Source organism: Pogoniulus pusillus, chromosome 33 (assembly GCF_015220805.1).
Source record: "Pogoniulus pusillus isolate bPogPus1 chromosome 33, bPogPus1.pri, whole genome shotgun sequence".
NCBI classification, from domain to species: Eukaryota; Metazoa; Chordata; class Aves; order Piciformes; family Lybiidae; genus Pogoniulus; species Pogoniulus pusillus.
Window position 1 is genome coordinate 12028743 of NC_087296.1, and position 11258 is coordinate 12040000.

Genomic DNA, 11258 nt, shown 5'->3' on the forward strand with positions numbered 1-11258 from the left:
CTCTCCAGCCACTCAGTCCCCAGCCTGTAGTGCTGCTTGGGGTTGTTGTGGCCAAAGTGCAGAACCCTGCACTTGGCCTTGTTAAATCTCATCCCATTGGCCTCTGCCCACCCATGCAGCCTTTCCTGCTAGCACAGGACAACTCACCCCATGCTTGCCCAGGCTATGCCTCACGTTGTGACAGTGGCTGCAGACTTCCTCACCTACAGCTTCTACCAGCCTCGTAGCAGTTCTTCTGCCTCCAGGTCAGCAGAGCTGAACTGTTCAGGATTTCCTGGCAATGGGAAGGGGTTGGATTGTTGAGGACAGCTGGAACTGCAGCACATGAACTCTGCTCGTACTGGGCACCATTGTCCTTCTTCATGCCTGCCAGTCCTCTATATGCAAACTGGGCAACATGCCCATGGCCCATGCTGGAATGTGAGCACACACATTAAGAAATAGGCTTCTCTACTCCCTGTCTTTCCAGAGGACCTTGGATCTGTCATTGTCCTGCCATTCCAGATGACCCTAGAGCTGTCATTTCACCTTCAGATTGCTTCACTGACCCCTCTGAGACACTCTCTGCCCTTACTGTTTTACATAATAGACTTCTCTTTCCCATTTCCTCCTGGTAAACCAGATCAGAGAACTGAATCTGCTGGAGAGAAGCTTTTCTGGTGTTTGTTTTATTTTTTTCCCTCTCTCTTTTTTTTTTCTTTTCCTGGCAGGATTTTGCTTTTTGCAGCCCTGTATTTCTCTAATCCAGTGTGTGACTGCTAATGCTTGGACCAGCACATCCCAGGAAGTGGGAATGAGCAAGTTGCTTGTGCAAGTGTGGGATTAACTTGGGCTGACATGACCACCAGTGAAATTCACAGGAAGCAGTGCCAAAGTGAGAAAACAGCTCCTAACTTAGGTGTGGGGAATCACTCTCCCAAGCAGTCAGCTCACAGCAAAGTCACAAACTGATGTGTCAGAGTCCTGTGAAACCTTTGTGGGTTACTCACATCCTCCAGCTTTACCCAGTTCCACCTTATGTGCTGTCACCACTTGGACAAAGTGATGCTTAAATTGAAACCAGTGCAGATCTGGTACTTGCCTTCTGGGTGGTTCAAGTCACTCTAGGCCCAAGAACATTCTTCTTCTTCAGCTTAGCACACGTTACAAAAACATTTCTGTTAATCACTTCTCTTCTAGCCTGAATATTTACACCCCAAACGCAGAGACAATTCCATGGCAGTGCTGAGATCTTCCCTCTGCCCCCACATCCCCCCCTCCTTGTAGATACAATTGCTCTAGGCACAGATTCTGCACACAAAGAGAAAAAGAAAGGTTGGTCTGCATCCCAAAGGCTTTACAATCTGATCCCAAATCCCAGAGACGACCAACTGATAGATGAAAATGGGGAAACAATGACTTAGCATGGTTTGATCATCCTCCTATTAACTGCTAAAGCTTCTCCTGCGCCAAAAACATCTCATTTTAAGGCCTTCCTGTTGGACTTTCTTAACTGAACTGCATCTGGATGGCTGCAGAATTTGTCCATGTGTTTGGGGTTTATTTTTCCCCCCACAAATATGCTTCCTTTTTTTTTTTTTCCTCCCTTTGCCTACGTACAATAAAACAATAATTCAGCCCTCTTCCAGTCTGATCCAGAAGACCAGATCCAAAGCTCTCTCAAGCTGATGGAGGGTCAAGCTGACAGCAGCAGGCTTTGGACCTGGCCCAGGCTGAGGGATAGTCCAGACCCACATGCTAGTTTAGGGCCCAATCCTGCAGTCTTTGATGACACTGGGATTTTTTTATTACAATGATGGAATTGCACAAGCCAGAGATGGGAAAAATCAATTAGGTCATCCCGTTTATTTGGTGCCAGGGTAGGATTGTTCCTTACTGCACATTTTGTTACTGTCCTGCTATTGCATCTTGTAAATATCTGGAGCATAAAGACATTTATTGGGGCTGGAACTGTAAGAATTAGGTGTTAGGGTTGGTTTTTTTTTCCTCCTTTAAAAGCTCTTTTCCTAGCTTCCACTTACTGTGAGCAAAGAATTTCTCCTCACTCACTCCTTTTATTTTTTTCCCCCCTTCTTTTTAAGGTTTATTTGGACCATGCAATTATAATCTTCTGGTTGTGATGTTAACAGCTTTGGAGAAGGGCTGGTGATGTTACAGAAGATTAACCTCCTCCACTCAATGTGGCTAAAGAACAAATGGGTTGTGTTAGGAAAAGCAGAGAAATGCAACGACTGCCAGATTGGGAAATATGGAAAAGGCTACTAATGCAGACAGACACACACATACTCACTGCTCACACTTACACACGCCTGTGTTTGGCATCTATCTGTGCCTCTCTGCTTCTTTGTGCTCCTCCCTTCGTTTGCACAGGAAAAGAAAACTCTTGGGGGCAAAGACCGTCGTGGTTTGGGGGTCCTGTGCAGCTCCAAGATCGTCGCTGGTGTCGAACAAACAGTAGATGTGACAGATTGTGCAACTCAGCTCCACTCCTCTAACCCTTCAGCAGACATTGCCGTGGGAATGCTCCTGTGGATATCTTAGTTGGTGGTGAAGTCTGCCCTGGGGTTACCTACACCCCCGAGCAGCACCTGAAAATCGAGGGTGGGGGGGTGGGGGGGTGGTTTTGCATCGGACACAGCAGTGCTCGGTTTTCAAGTTATGTATCAGAAGTAATCCAAAGCCTTTTATTTCTTTACTGTGTTTCCCAAGTTGAAAAGGCAAATTAGTGACCCTTTTGTTCACTTACACAAACTATTTCCAGTCTGGAGAAGAACGACAAAGGGTTAGCATTCAGCTGTCCTGTTCACATGGCTAGTTTTTATGACTAGAGTGCCATTTTAAGCAAGCACAACATCAGCCATTAATTGAATATTATTAACCTTCTTTTTGATGCCAATCTGAGCATCTCGAGGTCGCCTTCATCCCACCCCAATTTGTTACCTCTCTGGAAAACTGAAATTAGCTTTTTTTTTTTGTTGTTGTTCTTAAGGTGGGCTTCGAAGATCTTCAACCAAAATACAGTTTTGTGGTTCTTTTTTTTTTCTTCTAGCTACAGCAAAGTTGCACGGGGAAAGTGGTGAGCAGGAGTTGCAGGAGCAAAGCCATCACTCCATTCCTCTCTGACTAAAGGATTCTTTTTCATGTGAGGAAAAACCCAAAACAACCACCAAAAAAAGGGCAAACAAAAGCAATACCTAGCTGATTTTACAGTCTCCTGCTGCCGGTTTTAACGCAGCTCAGTAAAACAGAGGGCTCAGACATGTTTCACTCGCCAGCAACAACACAGCCCATCAGCCGTTCTCCCCTCCCCACTCTCCTTAGAGTCATAGAAAGGTTTGGGTTGGAAGGGACCTTAAAGATGGTCTAATTCTAAGCTCCTTGTCTCGGGCAGGGACAAAAACGAACCCCCAAACAGCACAAAACCACCCCGGGCAGCTTGCTTCTGATTCCTGTTTCAGTCACAAGGAAAATGCTACACCCAGCTCCCTCCACCCCGTGCGTGTCTGCTGGCTGCTCACGTCCCCTGGCCCGGCATGGGGAGGCTTTTCTGGGAGGCTGCTCGCCGGCGATGCGAGTGCCGATGGCCACTGCGCACCGGCGCGCAGCTGTGCGGCCCTCGCAGCCCAGCCCGGCCGCTGGCTCTGCCTCCCCAGGGCTGATGTCAGCCTGAACTTTGCCACCGATATCTCATCGGGATGAGCGACATAAACAGAGAGCTGCATGCCAGAGTTTTGCTCTGGGACAAGCCTCCTTCCACACATTGCAGCAATATAAATCTTCTCCTTTTATCGCAGAGCGGCACTCACAGTTTATGGGTTGGGTTTGTTGTTGTTGTTGGGTGGGTTTTTTTTCCCCCTCCCTAATGGAGCTAGGTTTGGGGAGGGGGTGGGTAGGTAACCTGGCTCTTTGGAGTCCTCTTGCCCCGCTTCTTTTCAGATCCCATCTCCAGTCAAGGCGCAGCTTTTGTTTCCTCCCCGCTCTCTGCCTCCCTTCCCCAGCAAACAGGCGACCTCTCACCCCTCCTTGCTGGTCTCTCATGCGTACCCTGCCCTCGCCCAGCACACACCACAGCAGACGGTTTTGCCAAGGCTCATGAGCAGCCCTGGGACTAACTCCCATCCCCATGGATCCCCCACCGGAGCAGGGCAAGAGGCTGGAGAGGCGGCGAGCGGAGTTTCTCAGCCGTGCTTTGTCAGGGCAAGGAGAGGGAGTGCACTCCCCGGTTTGTTTAATGTTTTCCTGATGTTTCTCTCTGAGCGTTTATTTTCTGACATGCTTTCTCTGCCCACTGGTGCTGGAGCAAGCTGGTGGGCTGGCTGCAGGTTGGCTCACACGCCTGCGTCCATCCTTTCTCCCCGGCCTTGTTTATTTATTCCCCTCAGCCATTCGTACACACAGACACCAGCACGGGAGAAATCTCAGTCTCCCAACCAAACAAAACACCCAGGCGAAGGCACTTTTCCTCGTGTCAGCCTCTCGCCTTGTCTGCCGAATAACTTTTATTTTATGCCTCTCTGGCAATCCCACCCCATCCGGCTCAAGTATCCTGGATTAGAAAGACTTTCCCCAGAGCCCTTTTCAAAGGGAGCCTCCCACAGACCTTTAAATCCCCCACATTTTATGGTACAGATATTTAACAGCTCTGAGAGGGGCAGCGGGGTGGGGGAGAAACTGAGGAAAGCAGTTACAAGCAGAGTGGCTGCTCCTCGCACCACTGCGGCTCCCGATGCGGTCGGCGCTGTGTTATCTGGTTTGCTCTCTCGTGTCAGCGATAGCCACCGAGATAAGAGGTGAAGCGAGAAAGAGTTCAGCGCATTCGCCGGGTTTCCCCTGAATCAGCCTCAGCTCTCCCCTTTCTAGCCCTCGCATACCCCCCCATCCCCCCCCAAGAAAGAAACTCCGACGGAGGAGAGAAACGCGATACCCTTCTGTCAAACAGAGGAGGCCAAGCTTCGCCTAGATGCAGCTGAGCTTCGCTGCCAGGGCTCTGCTGAGGGTCCCGCCGTTGTGTGTGTGTGTGTGTGTGGCAGCTCCGGGCATCCCCGACCCAGCCTCGCTGCCAGCCGGCCCCCGGCCCCGTCAGGACACGCGTCCCGCCGGAGGAGCCAGGCAGGGATATCCCTATACCTGGGGCGGGGGGAGGGGTAAAGTCAACCACAGACAAAATCCAGAGGAGAGGAAGAAGTCGAGGATCCCTCTAACCCTGCTCTCATCCCGATTTTGAGCAGGGAGGTGGGGAGCAGATGCAGGCAAGAGAAGGGTGGTGATGCACTGTGTTTCCTCCCGCGGGTGAGGAGCCGCGGCCCCCCCAGGCAAGAGGGAGAGAGAGAGGGGCTCCAAGCCACGGGGGGGCAATGGCATCCCCGCGGGGGACCCAGGAATGCCGGCGGTGCTACTGAGGCGAGTGGATCCCTCCAGGCGGGAGCTGCCCGAGTCCCGCCGCCCTCCTCGGCCTCAGCCCGTCCCAGTCCCGGATCCGCCCTCCGCGGGGAGCAGCGCGGCCGCGGGACCGGTGCGGAGCAGCTTCTTCCTTCTAGTCCCGCCGGAGGAGGATGCCCAGGGAGCTACTCTCCCGGGGGGAGCCTCCCCTCTCGGTTCTGGGGCGCTTGGGCTCGCCTCTTCCTCCCGCCCCGCCCCGGTGCCTCTCCTCCGGGTCGTGGGGGGGGGGAGGGAGCGGGGGGTGTTGGCTCGCTCCGGAGCAGCTCCCGCATGAAGCCCGGGGGGCTCTTGTTCAGCGGGCGGGAGAAGCGGGGAGGCCCGGCCCACCTGCGCTCGGCGGCTGGCGGTGCCCGGCGGCTCAGAGCGCGGCTGCTCCGCAGCGGCGGCGGCCGGGGCTGGGTCCTCCTCCTGCCCCCCCGCCGCTCCCGCCCTCGCAACACTCCTCTGCCACCACCATCCCTCCATCCCTCCATCCATCTATCCATCCATCCCTCCATCCATCCATCCATCCTGTCGGCACCTAGCCCACCAGACTCACACACACACACCCCCCCGGCACCCCCCACACCATCATGCTGCCGGCCACCGGCCCGGCATGGACCCCGGCGGCGGCTGCTCGGCTCCTCTCCGCTGCTGACTCCCCTCTTCTGAGGTCTGCGGCAGGTAGCGGGCAGGACGCTTGGAAAGTGCAATAGGAAAAGCAAGAGGGGGAGAGGGGGAAAAAAAATCCAAGGAAAAAAAAAAAAGGAAGAAAAAAAAAAAAGAAAAGGAAAAAAAAAAAGGCAAAAAGACATCAAACCGGCCAAGCCCAGCTTTGGATCTCACTGCAGGTATTTTGCTGCTGTGTTCATCCCTTGCCGACTACCACCCCGGGTTATTTGTTTGGTTGTGGTTGGTTTTTTTTTGGTGGTTTTTTTTTTTTTTTAAAGGAAAGACAAAAAAAAAAAAAAAGAACGAAAAGGAGAAGTCGAACTCTCAAAGGGTTACTATGCAATTGCGACTGATTTCTTGGTTTTTTATCACTTTGAACTTTCTGGAATACATTGGCAGCCAGCACGCCTCCAGGGTACGGCGACAGGGAAGAAGTAAGTGCGAAGAGATTTATCCTTTGATAACTTCTGCCTCCTCTCGACGGGATGTTCACCTGTCCGGGGGGTCCTTGTATCCCCGCCGCCCGGGCCACGGTTCTCGGAAGCAAGTCCGGGCGGATCTGCAGTGGGTTTCATTGAGTTGGAAGGATGAAGGAGAGTTTTGAGCTCTTTCTGCTTGTCTGTCACCTCACCGGGATAAGCAGAGCTGGCTCCGGCAAGACCTGCGTCTACTCCTTTATGGTTTAGCATGTGTCTGGTAAAAGGGAACGTCCTTTCTTAGCTTTATTCCCTCCCAACTTCCAAAGGGAAATCGCGATGACACCACAGGTAACTTTTTGCCGTGATGCCCTAAGCGTCTTTCTCCAGCCGGGTCAAGAAACACTCACCCCAAGAGCCCGCAGCAAAAACTATGGCTGTGGGCTCAGCCTGGTGCGCGGCGAGCCGAAGAGGGGGCTGAGGTCCTCCCTGGCTTCCAGCTCCCCTTCGTCTCTTGTCACTTCGGTGGCACCTTTCGAACAGCCCCTGGGTCACCCACCGGGGCTGCTCGTGGGTTTTTTAACGTTCCTGTTTGTTCGGGGCTTTCTAAATCCCATGGGATGAAGGGAGCGCGTCCCTTCTGACCTGGCCAGTGCTGTCTGGGGCCTGAGAGAGGCCAGGATGGAGCCGGCAGGGCCAAGGAGGTGAGGGGCAGCACCCAGGGGTGCTCACAGCACATCCTTGGGTGCAGCCGTCAGGAGGAGGAGATGCAAAGAGCAGAGTCGAGTTCCCGGCATCGGGCGGGCGGAGAAGGGAGGCAGGAGCGAGCTGCATCCCCGGGAAGGTGTTGTCCAGGTCCGGGGCGATGTGGGCGACAGGGTAGTCCGTCTCCGGCCTGGGGCTCCCGTGGGACCCAGGACCTGGGTCTGCTGTGACCTCCCCGGGCAGAGCCCGCCGACGGCTAGGGGATACGGCAGCCGGGCTGCAGCGGGACCGTCCTGCCTGGCCACCGGCCTGCATCGCACCCGTCGCTGTACCTGGGGAGGGGTCGGGGAGCATTTTCTGCGCACCTACCGCGGAGGGGCTGCTCATGCCTGTCCCGTTTCCCTGACAGCTGCAGACACCGAGGAAATGTCATAAACCTCGGCAGCCTGCGTTTAATCAGCAAGAAGGAACTGAGTTACCTCCTCAGGGACGGAACGGGGCGAGAGAGGGGTTACTATTATTTCAATGGGTGTATTTTTTTTTGCTCAGCTCTCGCTCCCTTCTGCTTGGCATGGCTAGCTCTTGAAAGCCTCCTTTGTATGGTTTGCCTCCTGCACACAAGGTTCGATTCACCTAAAGTGCCCCTAAAGCCGAGCCCAGGACGAGAAAGAGCGGGGCTGCAGCGCTCCCGTCCCCACGGCCGGGCAGCGAGGGAGCACTAAGGGCTAAGTAAAACATGTCAGGGCATCCGATTTATTATCCTTGGCACGGGAGGGCTCCGCAGCTTCCATCACTTCCCACCCACCCCTTTAACCCCTGGCAGACGCAGGCCCGCAAGCTGCTGCTGCCCACCCTGAGGGACGCTGTCGGAGGGGTTCGATCTCTGCCCCTGGAGGGTCACAGTTTGATAGGGGTTTGGGCAAGACCTTTCCCTGTGGGGCGAGGGTCCGGGAGCAGCCAGCCCATCGCTCTCCGCCCGTCCGTGCTTCGGCACCTGGTGCGCGTCGCGCCGGGCTAGAGCCGGGCCAGCGGCGACCTCTGCTGTCCTGTGCGGCGCCGGGCAGCGTCGCGGCAGGTGCTCGGCTCCGCTCGGCTCGGCTCGGTTCGGCAGGGCTGGGCTTGTCTGGGTTTTAGCTCGGTTTAACTCGTCTGGACTCAGCTGAGTTCGGTTCAGCTCGGCTGGGCTCGGCTCGGCTGGGATGTTCTCAACTAGTCTCGGCTCGGTTCTTCTCGGCTCGCCTTGACGGGTGCTCCCTTCCTAGGGTCTCCCCTTTGGTGGGGCAAAGCAGGTCGCGTACCAGAGTCATCCTCCTTGCCTCCCATTCTCGGTGGTGGACGCAGAGCACCGCGCTCTTCACGCCAGCGCTGATACAATTTGGTGCTTCTTAGGCAGCCTCCTTAGCAGTGCAATTTTGGGTAAAATCGAGGTGGAGGTGTTGGTTGCAGTTAGTGAGCAGGTTGCTACAAAGTGGAGGAGGTACTAAGCACAACGTTTTCTGGTTCAAATGGGAGAGTTAAATCCACAGCAGAACAAGTGTCTGGAAAGTAACAGTTAGGAAGACTGGGGAATTCTCTCTCATCATTTTGGAGGTGAAGTCAACCACCAGAACCCCTCACCTGAACGTGGTGTGTGGTGTCCACTGGCCAAGGGCTTCAGATTGACCTGTCTGTAAAGCATACTTTGGTGTAGCTACTACTTGGTTGGTGTGAAGCACAACTTAGAGTGGGTTTCTGAAAGTTACTCTAAACGAGGTGATGGTTACTGATCACTTGCACTGATCACTGTGGCTTAAAAAAAAAAATCCTACTAATTGTTGTGAGTGATTACTGGAACTTAAAAAGATATAACAATAATGTGCTGATAAAGAAGGCACCTGTCAAATTAACTTACTGCTTAGAAGGCTTTTGCTGCTTTTCTGTTTCTTTAACCCAGAAGGTCTCCTTTAAGCTTAATTCCTAACCCCATCGCTAGGGAATTGTTTGCATATTTCCATTTAACCTATATATTTTTAAGCACAGTGCAAACAGCCTGCCATTGAGCAGTCAGGCAGCCCATGATACTGAGTTTTGTTTAATATCTGAGTCCTCCAGTCCATGTTTAATATTGTAGAGTCCTGCGTTTGAAGACAACGGACTAACGGAGCCCGAACTAACTCAGAATGTGCTAGGCTATAAATGGAAAAGGCTTTGTTAATTTGTTGCTCCTGAAGCATTGCTTTATTCTTATTGCTAAAGTGATTTTTACCAGGAGAAAAATCTGCTCTGAAGCCCTTCAACTCCCCCAAATTCCTCTTGGAGTTTCCAATTTGACCATCCTAAATTCCCTTCTCGTGAGCAGTTGTAAGCACGTAGTGAGCTGCGCGGAGGCGAAACGCCCGCTCTAGTGTGCAGAGGATCAAGTCCATCTTCAGACATAGCAGATAAGATCAATAAAAGCCCAGAAAGCAAACATATCATGAGCAAACGGATTGGTATTTATTCTGATAAGTGCAATTAAGAGGAACAAATTAAGTTGCTTGTTCAGGCCCTATGAGTGAGATGAATACGCAGACAAGCGCAGACTAACACACCAGTGAATCAGAACTTGTATGGATCTGCCAGTGACTGCGGCTTGCTTAGGGGGAAAAAAAGTCACATTAAGGCAATAGTTCCCAAATATTTTGGCTCTGCAGGCCACCACCAACCCTTAAAGCTTAGTACTGACAGTCGTGCACCTTCCCCGTTGCCCTTTCCGCTGACGGAAGCAAAGCACTGCTTGCTGTGGGTCGGGGAATGACCAGCAGAGCATTTGCTGTGACCCCGAGGACTACCAGGCAGCCCTAGGACTAAATTTGGAAATCTCTAAAATAAGCAAAGTGATAGAAAATTCTGCATCTGTACTACGACTCTCAGGAGTAAAACTACAAGTGGCACTTAGTGGAAGAGCAATTTGGCCGCAGAGCTACCAGAATGTAGATTGTTTTTCTGGTAGCCCATCAGTGTGGGATGTCAGCCCTTGCCTCCTGAATTTGCTGCAGGGGAAAGCTTTCCCTTTGTGAGCTCAAAAGAGTCCCAGCTTTGTGAGCTCAAAAGAGTCCCAGCTTTGTGAGCTCAAGAGTCCCAGCTTTAGAACTGATCATTCCAGCATTCGTTCCGTCCTTCCTTTGGTCGCTCCTCCATTGGTGCAGGTCTTCCAGCATCTGCTTCTGGTCACGGCCATGAGTTGCAAGGCTGCACCCTGCAAACTCTTTGCCTTTGCAGCTTCATTTGCATGCAACTAATTATTCAGCTTCAGTCATTCAACTACTTCAACAATTCAGTAATTATCATTCATAATCGAGACGTGTAACAGCCTGCTGGAAAATAGAGCTCTATGAAATGTAACGGTCCAGGGGAGAGCTGACAGAAGGCAAACCAGGCAAAAAAAAATTGATATCTTCATTTCTTTCATGCCCTAGGTAAAAAGCTCAACAAGGAAAGAGGAGTTAGGTGATCAGTGAAATTAACACTGCATTTTGGGAGCAATTCCTTTCATAGCTCTGTGTGCATTCCCGATGCACGTTTAGGATTGGTGTGGCACAGATGGTAACGTTATGTGTTCTATATAAAACACATGTAAGAAATCTGTTGTATCCTACAGAAAATACAGAGCAGATAGAACATAGAAATGCAGCTTTTTAAATAAAGGAATAATTCAATATCCAAGCTCAACAATTTAAAGCAGAAATTAGCCAAGCAAGCAGCCATTAAGCACACTGGATCCGTGCTTGGATGGGATTAAATTGTTTAGCCTTCTCTTTCAAAGTATTTGTAGGCCATTGATAATTTCATTTAATACATATATATATATATATACACATGAATTGATATTTTCCACTTAACATTGTCAGGTTAAATATTTCACTGGTGGCACCTTTAGTTTTTCTTTCCCCCCCAAAGCCCCCCCCCCAACAAAACGATAGCTCTCCTGTTTTTGGATGAGGTCCTGGTTTGTTTCGAAATAGACTGTAAAATTCCAACTGCAGTCACCAGGAAGAAAAGCAGACAGAGAGCTGTTCCGTTGCATTT

General features: G+C 51.7%; 1 protein-coding gene across 2 annotated transcripts in view; it reads left to right on the forward strand.

Moving 5' to 3' along the window:
* Positions 1-6374: 6374 nt before the first annotated feature.
* RSPO3 (R-spondin 3) overlaps positions 6375-11258 on the forward strand; it is a 97347-nt gene continuing 92463 nt past the window's right edge. For both annotated transcript variants that reach the window (XM_064170156.1, XM_064170157.1), the window contains exon 1: positions 6375-6524. In XM_064170156.1, the coding sequence (XP_064026226.1) occupies positions 6428-6524 (97 nt within the window). In that variant the 5' untranslated portion in view covers positions 6375-6427. The remainder of the gene's footprint in view (positions 6525-11258) is intronic.